This window comes from Octodon degus, unplaced genomic scaffold, assembly GCF_000260255.1.
Source record: "Octodon degus isolate 3935 unplaced genomic scaffold, OctDeg1.0 scaffold00032, whole genome shotgun sequence".
Classification (NCBI taxonomy): Eukaryota; Metazoa; Chordata; class Mammalia; order Rodentia; family Octodontidae; genus Octodon; species Octodon degus.
The window spans coordinates 5,549,867-5,566,335 of record NW_004524608.1 but is presented as its reverse complement, the minus strand read 5'-3'; the positions used below and the strand labels follow the sequence as shown (position 1 = coordinate 5,566,335).

The 16,469-nt window shown below is 38.0% G+C and overlaps 2 protein-coding genes across 7 annotated transcripts in view; both read right to left on the bottom strand.

Annotated features, from left to right (window-relative positions):
• Window positions 1–5,664, bottom strand: part of Agbl3 (ATP/GTP binding protein like 3) — a 109,954-nt gene extending 104,290 nt beyond the window's left edge. Inside the window, exons 1-3 of the mRNA XM_023713790.1 lie at window positions 5,099–5,664; window positions 4,580–4,698; window positions 3,740–3,800 (exon numbers count right to left, since the gene is read on the bottom strand). Coding sequence (XP_023569558.1) covers window positions 3,740–3,800; window positions 4,580–4,698; window positions 5,099–5,507 — 589 coding nt within the window. The 5' untranslated portion in view covers window positions 5,508–5,664. The remainder of the gene's footprint in view (window positions 1–3,739; window positions 3,801–4,579; window positions 4,699–5,098) is intronic.
• A 7,844-nt stretch (window positions 5,665–13,508) lies between these two features.
• Cald1 (caldesmon 1) overlaps window positions 13,509–16,469 on the bottom strand; it is a 202,237-nt gene continuing 199,276 nt past the window's right edge. For 5 of the 6 annotated variants that reach the window (XM_023713563.1, XM_023713558.1, XM_023713561.1 and 2 more), the window contains one exon: window positions 13,509–15,769. In XM_023713563.1, the coding sequence (XP_023569331.1) occupies window positions 15,761–15,769 (9 nt within the window). In that variant the 3' untranslated portion in view covers window positions 13,509–15,760. The remainder of the gene's footprint in view (window positions 15,770–16,469) is intronic. The other variant, XM_023713560.1, reaches the window with a different exon arrangement.

Here is a 16,469-nt window from a genome sequence, read left to right as displayed (position 1 = left end):
ATAAAAAGCCATCTATCACAAACCAAGAGCAAACATCATCCTAAGTAGACAAAAACGATAGCTTTTATTCTAAAATCAGGAACAAGACAAGAATGTCCACTGTCACCACTCTTACTCAATATAGTTTTGGAAACATTAGCAGAACAATTAGACATGAAAAAGGAATTAAGAAAGAAATTACTTGTATTTGACATGATACTCTACATAGAAGACCCAAAAACTCTTACCAAAGACTTCCAGATTTAATAACCAAATTCGGTAGCTTAGCTGGTACACAGTTGACACTCAAAAATCAGTGTATGGCACAAATAAACTTACTGAGAGAGAAATTCAGGAAATGCCTTTCATAATAGCTTAAAAAAATAAACAAAACAAAACTCAAACTTGAAATAACTAGAATTAATCTAATGAAGGAAGTAAAAGACTTTGACATCTAAAACTACAGTATTGTGAAAAAAGAGCAAAAAAGACACTACAAATTAGATCTCCCTTGTTTTTAGGTAGGAAGAACCAATGGAACAAAAATGGCCATACTTACAAACTTGTTATACAGACTTAATGCAATCCTGATCCAATACAAATAGCATATCATCTTACAGAATTTGAAAAGACACTCCTAAAATTCATTTGGAAACACAAAAGATCTAGAACAGCAAAAACAATTCTGAGCAACAAAGACAAGGGAGGAGGCATAGAATACCTGATTCCAAATTACACTACAAAGCTGTGATAAAAATAGCATGATACCAGCAAAAAACAGACTGAAGAATCAATAGAACAGATCAGAAGATGTAGAAATAACTACAAACACACTCAGCCACCTTCTCTTTGACAAAGAAGCCAAACACTTTCACTGGAAGAAAGATAGCCTCTTTAATAAATGACACTGGAAAAACTGGATTTCCACATGACAAAGATTAAAACTATACCCTTATCTTTCACTATGCACTAAAATTGAAATGAATCAAAGATCTAAATATTAAAATAGAAACATTAAATCTGCTAGAAGATAGAATAGGTAGAACTCTTAAAGATATTGGTGTGGGAAAACTTTATGAATAAAATCCCAGGAAATATCACAAAGAATCAACACTTGGGATCGCATCTTATTAAAAAGTTTCTGCATAGCAAGAGAAATCACCAAAAGAGTGAGAGGAAAGCCCACTGTGTGGGAAAAAACTTTTGCCAGCTGTTCCTCCAAGGACTAGTATCTAGAATATATAAAGAACTTAAAAAATCAGTTCCCCAAACTGACCCAACCCAAAAATAGGCATCTGATATGAAGACATTTTTCAGATGTAGAGATAGAACTAGCAAGTACAAGGATAAAGGAATTCTTTTCCATTGATGGTGGGAAGGTAGACTGGTGCAACCACTGTGGAAATCAGTGTGGTTATTCCTCAGAAAACTAAAACTACAGCTCTCTCTTGACCCAGCTATTCCCTTTCTTGGTGCCCTCCCCTGAAAATTAAACAGCATCATACCATAGTGAAATATGGACACCCAAGTTTATAGTGGCAGTCTATAATAGCTAAATCTTTGAAATCACTGAGATACCCATCAGTGGATGAATGGATAAAGTTGTGTGTGTGTGTGTGTGGGGGGTGTTATACAGAGGAGTACTCTATCATAAAGAAGGGTAAGTTTGAGACATTTCTAAGTAAGTAGATGTACCTTGAAACAGTAATCTTAAGTGAAATAAATTGGACAGAAGGTAAACACTGCATTGTTTCTCTGGTGTGAACAACACAAAGTGTAAATGAGGTCCAAAATGTACACGTTGGGAAATGCAAAGGGGAACTAGGGAGGGGGCAGAGGGAAAGGAAGTAAGAGACAAGGAAAAACAGACCATAGAAGGCAAAAAATGGAAACCAAGCTTTTGTAAATAATGAGAGAAGGGTTTGAAGGGAGGGACCTGGAATGCGAAGAAAAGAAGCAAGATATATCCTGTAGGGGTACAAATTCCCTAAAATGGATGTTATATTTAAAATGTGGGGGGCTGGGGAGATAGCTCAGTTGAATAAACACTTTTCTAGAAAGCGCAAGGCTATGAGTTCAATCTCTGGCTCTGCAAAAAAAAGTGTATCTAAAATATACTAATAAAACAAAACTTTTTAAAGTCAGCTAAAGAATAAATGTACTGGTACACGCAATAGCAAAACCAATATTACTCATACATATAAATGATAGAGAAATAAAATAATGAAATTCAAATAAATACAGAAAAGTCCTTAAAGAAAATTTACATGATGCTGCAGGTAGGGGAAGCCTGTGACTTAAACAAGATACAAAAATAAAAGATGACAATAAAAAATACTGATAATCATATAAAAATAATTGAGTAACTCTTAGCAGTAACAGAGTGAAAGGATTACTATGACTTGACAATTCATACTATCAGGGAATATAAAAGGCATGAGGCCTATTAAAATATTCTTCATTCATCTATCAAGGAAATGTTAGTTAAAACAGCAAGTTACCTCCTGTTTTACAATCAACCAGCAAAATACAAGAAAAAATGTGGGAGGGAGAAATACAGAAACACTACTACAAATATATATATTTGAGTGTGTGTCTTTTTGAGACAGAGTCTCGCTATGCAGCTCAAGCTGGCCTTGAGCTCTTTGTAGCCCAAGCTGGCTTTGAACATGAAGCCATCCCCTGCCTTAGCCTCCCAAGAGCTGGGATTCATACATGCACCACCACACCTGGCAAAACTACTACCAAATTTTGAATATATAGATGTATGTATCAGTGGAACAGAAAAGGTCTAGAAAAATGCACAGCAACTTGAGAATAGATGTTATCTGAAAAGTGAAGATTTGTTTTAGGATGGTCATAAAAAATACATGAATACCTATGTAGGTCAACAAAGGCCTTACTTTCAATGTTGGACTATCTTTGTCAGACACATAAATATTTAGGGGAAAAATGTTGGTGTTTGGAAGTTGAACTCTATAAACAGTAATTTTTAAAAATCAAGTGAACATCAATATTTACATACATGGATATATGTAAATGAATCACTGTGATGGTTCATCTCAATTGCCAAACTTGACTGGCTTGACGCTGATGTCCTAGACCAGGGAGTCACCTAGATTAGTAAAGCACACATCTTGGTGCATCTGGTGACTCATGGAGTACGACCTCGGGGGGCATCTGGTCCCTGGTCCCTTCCTTTCCTGCTCCTCCCCATCTTCCTACCAGCTGCTACGAGATAAGGCAGCATTCCTCCTCTATGCCCTTCCACTGGGCCATTTCTTCCTTGGAACCATGGACTTTAATAAGCCTTCTTTTCCTCTTAACTGTGCATGTTGGGTATTTTATCCTAGCAACACCAGGATACAATGACTTTATTAAGCAAACTATGTAAAGATACTTCATTTATGGGAAAGATGTACCTCTTACATATTGACTACAACTTCGGACATTCTATAAATACATTGAGTCCTAGTTTTTATTTTTATTTTTAAGAGAAATGACAGTGTAATCTTTATGTTTAGTGAAGGCCTTTGTAACCATCACTTTCATTATTTTCTAATATAAATCAGTTCACCTAAAACCAACTTGAAGTTTAAACTACAAAAATTTCTATAAAAGTAGATACAACACATATCTCTTTTAACCATAACAGTCATTCCCTATTTTACCCAATTTGGCTTTTTAAAAGTTTCTTCATCTTATTTTTTATCCACTCAAGGTTTTATGAGGGAGGAACAATGTATGGTGAAGTTCAAACCTGTTAATAATGTACACTGATGAATATCTTCACTTACAAATTTCATGAATGTATCCTCATCCTAAAACAAAAGAATTTTTAAATATGAAACCCAGCAATTTCCAAATGTAGTTTTTACATATACCTTATTACTTGGGGTTGTCAACTTGATTGTCAGCTACTGACAACCACAAAGTCATGCCTCACAGGGCTATACATCACCTTAGGGACTTTATTTTTGCACTTTAATTTACATTGGTGCTATTTATATTTAAATGAAATTTGAAGGAAATCTGTCAGATGTACTAGGGTCAATCAAAATATTTCTAAACACTTCATTTCTTCTCCTTTTTTCCCTCTGTGATATTAAAGCTACTCTAACCTTATCATGGTCATGCACAGTAGGATTAGAACATGGGTTTCTACCATGATACATACAACGATTACAACACAACAGAATTACTACATATAAGAAAGTGGTGCCAACTATAACAAGAAAATCCTAGCTTAATATGCACACTTTAATAAAATCCAGAAGAATCTCAGCCAAAATATTTTTCCAAGAAAATGTTGGCTTTTTTTTGCTTTTAATTTTTTTATTGGTACATGTCTGCAGTACACATTTACATTCCTCAGGCGGAGTGGGTAGTTACATAACATGCCTTGGTTCCTCATTTCATCCCCTCTCCCTCCATCCTTCCACCTCTTGATTCCTTCTTAATCATTTCCCAACTTCAGTAACAATTATTTAAATGTCCAACTACATTTTTATATTACAGTGTTTTACAGTATTTTATTTGGGAATATATTTTAAAAAATACGTTATCTAATTCAGTTAAAGAAAAGTTAAGAAAAACATACTGATTCCTCTTCACTTATTGTTCTGTCTGAATAGTCTTCCTTATCTGAATCCTCTGACATCTCTTCCAGTGTTTGACTTGAAATCTCTTCTATTACTTGTGTGGGCTGTAAAACAATTTCTAAGGAACTTATTTGTCAGCTTTTCAAATGGAAGGCATTTTTATACACTAAATGTAAATTTTACTTAATAACACTGGCAAGCCTTCTCTAACACTAAATTAAAATACAGCTAACTCAACCTTCAATTTCAAAGCTTTTAAGAAAGCTCCCATCATTATTAATTTAAAGTCTATACAGTCAAGCCAAGTTCAGAATGATACTAAGGATATAAAATACAATGAATCAAGGAAAATTATACTAATTTGGGCAGGGAAACACACCAATATATAGTTTTAAAAGGCTCCCCCTCCCCCCACTTTTTGGCTGACTTAAAAAGCTCAAGTTAAAGTGACTCTCTATTCTGATTAATTTTATCCTGCAGGTACTCTGTCTTTCTAACATCCAGTTACGCGACCTTACTCCATAGCTCCCGGAAGGTTGTACCGGCCACGACCCTAAGGCGCCCCGCGACACGGTCTTCCCGCGCGGATGCTACTGAGACAAAGGAATAATCGAAATTCCTCGCTGAGATTCTACAGCCTGAGGAGACACAGGGCTTCGCCGACTTCCCAACTCCGGGTCCAAGCGCAGCGTGGACGGCGGGGACGCGGCGGCTCCCGACACCGCCACTCCGGCGGCTCCGAGCGGCCCGCGTCCCCCGCGCGCCCGGCCGCGAAGTCACCGAGGCTCGGCCGCGCCCCGGAAGCGCCGGCGCAGGCCGCAGGCCCAGGTCTGTCCCCGGGGCGGAGAGCGCCCTCCTCGCACGGACTTGCGCCACGCTCCAGGGCAGCCCCTCGCTTCCGCCGCACCCTCTAGCCGGGCCAGTCATCCCAGTTGCGCTCCAAGAGGATTCCAGCCTCTCTCCGCAGAGGCCACAGGCGCGAATGACTTCGCTGTAAAGCCCTGACCTGAACCACCGCAAAGACTAGGGCACTGGTTACAACGCCCCTAGCCTCGCGAGACCTGGAGGAGCCCGCGCGAGATGACAACCGAACTCTCTTGCTAGGGCCCACGCCCTGCGCATGCGCATTGCTCCTGTGCTGGTCCTCAGAATTCTGATTCCCCAAGGCTGTCCAAGAATTCACCTATTCATACAATGAATAGGGTTTTTTTTTTTTTTTTTTTTTTTTTTTTTTTTTTTTAACGAAACTGGGGATTGAACTCAGGCTCTTGCACTTGCCAGGGAAGCGCTTATTCAACTGAGCCATCTTCCCGGCCCCAATGATTAAAAATCCAATGAATAGTTGAATATTATGTACAGTTTACTGTTGGAGATTATTTGGAAAATTTAAAGCTGTTCAGATTTTCTGGGGGCAAATAACGATGTAACCTGATAGTCAAAAGGCTTTTCCAGCAATGTATGAGCAGCACAGTGCCAGAGAGAGCTCTCTGAGAGGTAGTTAATTTTCACACATAAAGGATCAGTGATACCAGTGCAAGCATCAATGGTGCCATTAGCAAAACTGTGGAAGTTTAGAACTTCCAAATTAGGCCTTAGCCTGAGAAAATAAAACTTAGTTTAGCTCAAGCTCTTCTGAAAATTAGTCTGCATTGTTGTCATGCCATATGATCATCACTAAAGGTGACCTGTGGAGTTTTTCCTATCCTTTAGATGTAGTTTGAGTCTGTCTCCTCCATTTCGAGGTTTGAAGAGGGTAGAAGCTTAATCCTACTCTGGTATTTAGAGGTGAAGCTTTGGGAAGTGACTAAGATTGGATAAGGTCATCCAGGTGGAACCCACATGATTGAATACTGGTGCCTGTATAGGATGGAGATCAGAGAACACACACACACACACACACACACACACACACGCACACATTCTGTCTCTATTGTAGGATACTTTGCACCCTCTTGGAACTCAGCAAGCAGGAAGACCACCACTAGCAGATGTGGTCCCTTTATCTTGTACCTCCAGAACTAAACCCCTTTTGTTAAGCTTACCCACTCTGTGGTATTATTTTAAATATTTACATTGTCATATGTCGAAGAATCTTTATAGAGAAAAATTATTTTGCTGCATAATAAAATTAAGCATTCACAACTTTGGAAGTCATATGCATTCATTATTTCATTACTTCAATGAATCATTGAATGCTTATTACTTGTCAGGGGCTGTTCCCAGTATAAGGCTATTACAAGGAACAAAACATTTCTTTATGCAGCTTAGGTTCTAATGGGAGAAAACAAGCAATCAGTAGTAACAATAATCAAAACCAGAGTTAGAATTAGAGAACAATGATTACCATGGATAGAAATAAGGCTGGGGAAAATAAAGAATGCGGGGAGTGCTGGTGGGTAGATTCCGGTAGGGGAGAATCTTTTTAGATGGAATGACCAGGAAAAATCTCTCTGATGAAATGGCATTTGAGCAAAGGAATGAGTCATAAGGATGCCTAGGGGAAGACCTTACTTAGGAGCGGACACAGCCAGTACAAAAGCTCTGAGGGAAGTATTGTGAACTAGACCAGGCGGTACCATGTAGCTAGACCTTAGCTGGAGTCAGTATCATTTTAAAGGAAGATTTCTCAAGAACTCTCTTCTCCAGGTAAATTGAAGATGATTTTCTTAAGCACCTAATTCTTTTCAATGTTTCAAAATTTAGAAAAAAAATTGAGAGTATTTCCAAACAGCAGTGTATTAGAAATGAAATTCTTTGTATGTAAGTCAAAGTAGAAGTGGCAGCTGTAGTGAGCTTCTATCAAGAATTTTCTATCAGTCTGTACTTTTGTTCCTTTTCCCTGGGATCTCACCAAAGAATGGACAGATTCCTTACATTCCCATCTCCTGCCAATTGGGCAGGCAGACTTCTCCTAGTAGCAACTTTTCCTCTTCTACTTTTTGGCAATTTTACTCCCAAGAGTGCAGTATAAAGGTGATGTAAAACTAGAGTAAGTAGAAAGGAAAAAGACAACCAAGATTACAGCCCCAAAGCTGCAATTACTGGTGTGGGAATCAGGATGAAAGTTTGTTTTAGTAATAAGGCCAAATGAAAGTTGTGTTGGGAATGTATTTTGTATAATTACATCATTTTTAATTTCCTGGGCAGAGGCTAAGGGAAAACATGAATTCACTAGGGCTATCAGTTCTTCATAACATCAGAGAAGTTAGTGCCTATGAGGCTATCAGGGCCTGGTCAGCTTGGGACTGTGAAAGCAGTTTAGGGCTTGAGAACACCAGGTAGTCTAGTACTGTACCTGTCTCACCCTTCCTCAGACCATCTATGTTTAGGATAAACCAGGATAGGCCAAACTTCTCAAACTGTTTCCAAACTCACATCTTGAACTCTATTCAAACTAGGTAGCTAACCAAGACTCACCTCAAGGGTTATTCCCATTGAGATGCCACTCCTGATTTTGTATCATTCATATTATTTGTATTTGGGGACAACAGGAAGCAGTAATTCCCCTTAGTACCTGAAAATGAAGTACTGTCATAAGAATGTCTCCTCTCTGCTCAACAAATAACAGTATCAGTCACTCCAAAGAGCATGCAGGCTCAGTGTGAACATGATCTCCCATCCTAACCCAGTGCAATGGTGAAGGGTTGTTCCCCACCCACCTCCAGAGGGTATTTGGATCACATTCCATAACATTTCAGCTAATTTGGCCAGCTACAACAGTTTCATTTCAGTATTTTTGATTTCATTCAAGTATTTGATATTTAGATTCAGTATTGAGAAATTCATTTTAATTTCAGGTTCAAACTTGATTCGAAGCCCTCCTCCCCACGTCTTAGAACAGCCTAGATTTCTTTCGAGCTCTGGTGACTTGGGGATTGAGAGGAAGTTTGAGGTTTTCTCTGTGCACTCATTCATCCCTTCTTCTTTGTAGATTCTGGATCTGCACCCCTAACACAGGGTGCAGATGGGGCTGGGGTATCTAAAGGGCAGAGTTCTCTGTAAATTGGCCAAGTCACCAGCAATATGGTATTCTTGTGCTTTCTGTGGACTTCAAGAGCAGAACAGTGACTACCACCAGCCTCTGTAAAAGGGACTCTCTTCAAGTCACTCTCCTAAGCAATGATCCCTGTGACAGAATGGGGCACATAGTGGTTAAGTGTAGGAGCTCAAGAGCTGACTGCTGGGCATTAGGTACACTGCCACTTAACAGCTGTATGAAAATGGTAAATTTTTAAGGTGCATTTGTTAACTTACTAGTAAATCATGGATAATAATGTTGTACCTGAAGGAATCTGACTGACGTCATCCTAGGCTCAATGGCATCAATCAACCCCCTGACTCCTACAGTGGTACTCACTGACTCAAGTAATTATCCAGCCCTGCTACTGGTAGCTGTTGGAAGCAGCTGAAACTGGAAGTTGATCATATATGTGAGGGTAGGAAAAGGCTACAGTGACAAAAGCAGTCAGACTACCTCAGTCTTGAAAAAGATCACCCTGACTGGGCAATTTCAGCCATTAGTTGCTGGGCAACCTTGTGTCTCATGATACTTATTTTGAAAAGGCATAAATAAACTCCCCTACTGTTGTTCAAGGGGTCAATCAGGCACAGGCCTCCACTTGACGCCAGCTATTACCTTTTGTCTTTGTTTTCTAAATCACCTGCTGTTTTCTCCTGGGGGACCACTGAGAGACCCTACACATAGCAACTGATATCATGATCAGGCCTTCTTCTTCTTCTGTTTTTTTTTTGTACTGGGGATCAAACTCAGGACCTTGTGCTTGCCAGGCAGGTGCTTACACTGACAAGCTATCTCCTCAGCCCTCAGCCTTGCTGTTGATTGCAACCACTATTCCCTACATATTCCCAAGCCTAATCCTTGGCCAAGCATCCTTGGCAGATAGCCACAACCCCCCTCTCACTAAACTCACCCACCTGACCCTATGAAAGACCCCATTAGCCTATAGAAGGGGATCCATTCTGGTCTCAATGCCAGAGTGGTTCCTCTCAGTTTTGTTCTGAAATAAACCTGTCCCACTGAGCTTATGATTCTGTTTCTTCCCCCCCCCCAGCAGTACCTATCTAAGGTTATTCTGAAGAGTGAATGAGTGAACAATATGCAGAGTTTGAAGCACTTACGGGTGATATGAAGGATTACACCTATGCATTCATGTGATGTGAAGATGCAGGTCAGAGCTTGTCTCTCCCAGGCCACGGCACTTCCACTTTCACACTAGCATCAGGTAAGAATTTATTAGAAGATAGGGTCTCAGGACCCACCCAGACCTATAGAGTCAGAAACACTGGAGTGAGATGAGCTCCCCAGGTATCCTGAGGAGCCACTGGTACAGAAAATCAAGAGTGGACTTGGACCCAGTATGGCCTTGGGTAAGTTATGGTGGTCTGTTAGGGTTGTTGTGAAGAAGACAGTTGATACACAGAGTGTTACATCATGGTAAATATTCTCATTTTGTTGTTTTTGGTGAGAACTTTAGAATTGTTGTGAAGAAGACAGTTGACACAAAGGGTTAGGTTACAGTAAGTATCCTCATTCTGTTGTTTTTGGTAAGAACTTTTGAAACGCACATTCTCTAGTGAGCATTGAGTGAGCATTGAGTGAGCATTGAGAGAGAGAGAGAGACAGATCTTGTTTCTCAGAGTATCTCCAAAACAGCTGCTATAACTGCATGCTCTCAGGCCTTCTGGAAAGGCAAACTCTCATATGAGCATTTGCATTTTCCCTTTGAGGAGTAAAGCAGTTTTATAAACTCAATCCTACACCTACTGAGTCTGCCTCTCTTAGGAGCTGAACCTGCATCTTTGCATAACTGATGAGGCCCAGCGTTGATCCTGTTGTTGACCAGGGATTGAGAAACCCTAGTGAATTCAGGATTGAATGGCATACATGTACCTGTTATTAATGTGGGCAGGTGCTAGACATACAAAAGATGGCATTTATTCTAAGAAAAGCCTGTTTAGCTTTATCCTAAGAACACTTTTAGGTAAGGTTGAAAACTAGTTAAGAGGCTGACATTGCCTTCTGTATGGTTATGGTCTTTTTTGCATAATGTGAGCATATTTGATAAGCTGTTATTTAGTGAAGAACTCTTAGCTAGGTAGAAATGACAATCTGAGCCTTCAAAAATCTACTTTATTGGAATATATTTTTGAAATCATATTTCAAGATAGCCAGAATCCATGAAAGACATGCCACAACAAAATTCTGCTACTGAATCCAAGTTAAAGTGAAGCAGGAGGTTAAGTTTTTTAGGGATGAACTCACGCTCACTCTAAAAACCTGGAAACACAAAGTGCCACGAGACATATCAACTTTTTAGAATTCTAGAAACTTTACTACAAAATTCATGAGCAGTGGATTTAAAAGAGTTTACAAATTGAAATACACATGAAAAATCATTGACTTATCACTTACCCTGCCAAAATGTGTTCTGTGCACTCTTCTCTATGTGCAGAAAATAAAGGAATGTTTAAATGGATGACTCCAGAATGAGGTATTGTCTCTTCCTTCTAACCGCTGACATTATTATGTAATTCTTTGACAATGTTTTCTTGGGCCTTGTGATATTCTATCTCTTAAGTTCTTAAACTGTTACTCAAAAATATTTTCTAATTGTTCATCTTTATCATGGATCACCTTCCTAGAGTAATATAGCTTTATTCCTTGGGGTGAAACCAGGAGACAATCTTAAGATCAGGTGAAAAAGAGACAGTTCACTCTTCATGGTTGCCCTTCAAACTCACTCTTACTTTTAGGAGGCTGCTTTTTGGAAACCCAGTCACAAATTGAAAGTAGTTTACTAAGTTATCATTCTTGAAAGAAGATTCTGACATTTTCTCCCTCTAGCCCCATTATATTGCAAAAGCGAATCTCAGCTTCCTGATTGCTTCTTGCAGGTCAGGGTGTTTCAAAGCAGAAGGATCAGTAATTTAAATAGGGGAACAAAAATGACTTAGTACAGGTGGTATATGGCTAAGATGCTATTTAAATGCAAAAGTGTCAGGAACTGCATTAACTGTAAATGGACTAAATCCTCCAATTAAAACACAGAGATGGTCAGATAAATGGAAAAATGCCAAACTCAAGTTGTAGTATGTATGTATGTACATATGTACGTATGTATTTATGTTTGGCAGTATTGGGGATTGAACACAATAAATAGAATTTATTGTGGGATTTTCGTTAAGATACATACTTGGCTCTTTTTAAACTTTCTATTTTGAGGCAGGATCCCACTCAATTGCCAAGTTTCCCAGGCTGGGCTAAAACTTGCAGTTCTTTTGCTTGTGGCTCCCAGTGTGATGGCATTATGGGCATGAACTCCCATGCCTGCCTTTAAAAAAGGATTCTCAAAGGCACATCTAAAACCAAAAGATATATAAAAATTGAAGAAAGATAAATTTATATAATGCCAGTACTAACTGAAAGATGGATATTGTAGCGTTGATAATAGAAAAAATAAGGTTTAAGGTGAAATTTTTACTACAAATAATCACTTCACAATGACAATATTCAATTCCTTAGGAAAATATAGTGACTCGAGATTTTAATGATCTTAAAATACCCCTTGAAAAATATAGAAAGCAATTAACAGAATTATAAGGAATAATAGACACATCTATAATCGTAATGAATTTTTTTCATATTTCTTTTTTAGTACTAAAACAAAGGAAAACATTGGTAAAGACATAGAATGTTGGGACATGATTGACCTAAACAGGGATTGAATTCAGATCTAGACCTTATTAGATTATGTTCCTTTCTATGGTGGAACAGGCATTTAGGCAAGATCTTTTTGCTTTTCCATTCTTCCACATGCAGTACACATTCAAGTAAGAGCAGGAAAAATCTACAGTAAAAACCTGTTCCCACATCACACAAGAGACTACAGTGTTATGTTCTCAGGCTCATATCCTTTAGATATATGGCATACAATTTATTTTCATTTGCTCTATCTTATCATTTTGGTACGAGTAATACCAATTGCATTCATTGCTTAACTTTATAAATTATTTGTGAGAACAACTATTCTGTTGTCCAGGCTCATCATTCTTTTTGTTAGGACATAGCTATAAAAATATTGGGTTCTTACAACCGAAATCCATCAATTTTATGAGCTTAGATTTCATACTAATTAATGTTGCAAAAATATGCACTATTACTATGAGAATGTATTTTTGTATACAACTACAATCACCAGATCTTGGAAAGTAATAAATATTGTATACATGAGTGGTATTTGGTTATTGACTATTTCTACTATGACAGATGCTATTTTTGATAAGCTAGCACAGTCCATTTTAGGAGTGAGAGAGGTGATATGTGACTATAAAGAATGAGAAAAGAAGATGAAAGAATATTTTATAGATTTATATTTTAGAAAAAAAATTTTTTTCAGTTCTGAGGATTGAACTCAGAGTCTTTGCACTGAGCTACATCCCCAGCCTTTAAAATTATTATTATTATTTTTTACTTTGAGACAGTGTTCCACTAAATTGTCAAATTGCCCAGAATAGGCTTGACCAGAACAGGTCCTCCTATCTCAGTCTACCAGAGTGCTGGGATTATGGTCATTCACCAAGATGACTGAATGACTGGATTAAGAAGACTTTTGAAAATTTCTCTTCTATTTTTTCTGTATACATGTAGTCTGTTGCTCATATCACAGAAATTTTGACTATTTTTTTAAAAGCTCAGAAGCATTTAAACATAAGAAAATGCTTCTGAGGGCTGGGGAGATAGCTCAGTTGAATAAGCACTTGCCTGGCAAGTGCAAGGGCCTGAGTTCAGTCCTTGGTTCTGAAAAAAAAAAAAGCTTCTCTTCTTTAAAGAGTGAAACCAACACCCAACATGAACTATACATTTTGCATATCATCTGCATAGTACATAAAATACAGGAAGCAATAACATTTGGAGAAATTCCATTTATTGTGGAGCATTTTCACAATATATTTTATTGCAGCCATCAATTATCAGTGAAAATTATCAAGTGTTTATAGCATTTTTAGGAATGGCAGATTCACAGAACATGCTAGTCGACTTACAGCTTGAGCTCTTAAAGGTAACAGAACATTGTAATGAGGAACTTGCTTTTAAAAAGATTAAATCCAAACAACAGAATTCTACCCTAAATTTATTCCATTCAAATATTGGAATAAAAGTCAGGATCATTACATTCTCTTCTCAACTTCAGACTTTCTAGAGAAATATGTGATAGTGACCAGGAGATGCTCTGATTCAAAAGCTCAATAAAGCAATCTCCTCTCCTCATCAATAATGTGATTGATCCATCTCACTGCAATGACAGCAGTCACTTACACAGGTGCTTCATGTAAATCCTAGTTTATCTTGTCATAGACTTGTGTCTACTCTGTCATGGGTAGCTGGCAATGTGTGTGCAATCTTGACGGCTTATCTTTCTTTGGCCCAGGTTTGCTAAAAGGGGATTACACTACCTTTTCCTGATTAACAAGAAACAGGTTTTGGAAGGCAGTGGCTATTCCTCAAGCCAGTTTTTCCCTGGTTGACTTTTCTGGGAAAATATGTTTTTCAGAAGACAGTTATTTGAGAGGTTTTTGTCATTGTGGCAGGAATTGAGACAAAGGCAATTTTTGATAAATGAGGTATTAGTTCATGTCTGAGACTGTGTGTGTCATCTATCCTGGGACATTTTGCTGATAATCTGGAGTCCTCCTTCATGTATTTTGGACAATAAAGACTTGCAGGTTAAAACATGATCTGATGTCTAGATTGTGTGTGTGCAAAAATAGTAAGTCGATAATGACTCTTGGGGAAAAAGCAAGACTAGTAAAATTAACATATATCAATTTTTTGAAATTTCAATACACTGAAAGTACCAATGACTAAGAAAAGAAGCAAAGTTTAATTTAAAAAAATGTTTCAGAGTGTATAAAGATGGAAATACTGTCACGCCTCTTCAATATTGGCTTTCATTCACTCATTTGCATCTAGACACGATCCAGAGTCAGCCTTTGCTTAGACCTCTATGTGGAATTCTAGTATGTGTAATATCATCACAGAAATTCATGCCTTTACATTTTGGTGAAGAAAGAGACCTTAGTTATCATGTAGGTCAACTTACTACGAACCTTTTTGTTACAAATAAGCAGGCTTTGAGCTTGATTTGGATGGTAGATTTCATACCACTCACACTGGACTTGAAGATTGCCTTTAGTTATAGACTAAATATTATGTTATAGGAAGTTTCAACTCATTTTTGACATTTTTAATCCTTCTTTGTTGCAATACTTTTCATTACAGGTCATTGGGCATTGAAAACATATTGATAACCTATCTGCCATGTTTCTACTGGCAAATATGAAATATTAATATAATATTGTGATTTTTATTTTTTAAAAAGCTGTGATATTGGCGAGTTACAAGGACATACTACTAAATATAATAGTCTAGCACATGGAAAAGCATTCTACCATTAGTGTGTTTGTATACACGTATGCACATACATACATAACTGGATAATCTAAAATGTGGTTCAGGCTACTATCACTATCATAGAAATCCACAAAGCAACCAACTTAAAAAAATCAGTACCACTGTCAGCTAAAATAATAATCCAATTTAGATATGAATCAGCATGAAAAAAGTAATACCTTAGTACATCTTCTTTTTTAAAAAAGACAATCATTATTGCTGTATATCAAATCTGATATGGGTTATTTCAGAAACAATTATAATTGCCTACTTTAGATAATTTCTTCCATGCTTTATTCTAAAGTGCAGAAACAATGTCACTTCTGTATGAATTTATTTTTAAAAAATACTACGGTTCACTTTTGTAGATACTGCACACATTCCTCAGGCAATCTTAATGTTGAATCTCCTTTTGTTGACTTCCACTGTGGTTGATATCTGTTCCGACAAGGAGTTCCGATGAGCAGTAGAAAAGTCTATTTCACAGCATGGGTTTCTTACGAAACAGGTTCCTGTGCAAAGTTGACCATGAATATCTCTAGATGTGGCTATTAAATATAGTGATCATATACATGGGTTTACCGGGATATTGAAAAACAAAAGAAAATGAACCGAATTTAGTAAATCAACATAAATATAAAACAGAGCAATTAGCCCTCTACAACTGAGCTGGTCTGGCGTCTTGAGCTTGGGTTTTTCTGAAACTGCTTCAAACCTGCTAAGAGAAAAGAACTTTAAATTGGCAGCCTGCAGTGTTCCAGCCAGATGGTCTGTGTCAGAAAAAAAGAATTACAGCATGGTAGGAATTAATATTTACGAAAGGGGATTACAGTTGGCATTCTATTCAAATTTGATCGTCCATTCTATGCTTTATTCTGTGGACTCCCCCGCCTTCTTCTTTCTTCTTTATGTTTCTTTTTTTAAACCTTGATCTTAGGCTCTGGTCATGGCACTCAGAGTCAAGGAGAGCTTTTTTTTGAAGCTCCACTGTAAGGGCCAGGAGTTTCTATAGCAGAGTGGAGTAGGCACACACAACTGGCCAGCTTAGTCAGGCCATGTGCATATACAGTAGTGGAGGAGGATGCATTTAGGGTTGGGTTTCTCCCATTTCCCCCGTTAGCATTGTGTGTTTTCTCACTCCTGTTCTTACACCTCTGGCTCAGATTTCCCTGACCCACAGTCCTATTTTGATTCCATCCCTGTTCCCTCTCATCTAGCTGCTAAGCATCCTTGCTGGGGTATGATAAGCAGATATTAAAGCTTTGTGAATTCATGTCTGCCAATGTGCTGTGCATTTTGATTTCAAAGGAACAACTGCATGACGAACACTGAGCTTGGCCTTTTGGAGCACAGTTACCTAATGTGCTGCATGTGTAGTCAGTCTTTGCCTGATGGTTGGTTCTGTTAGTATCGCTGCT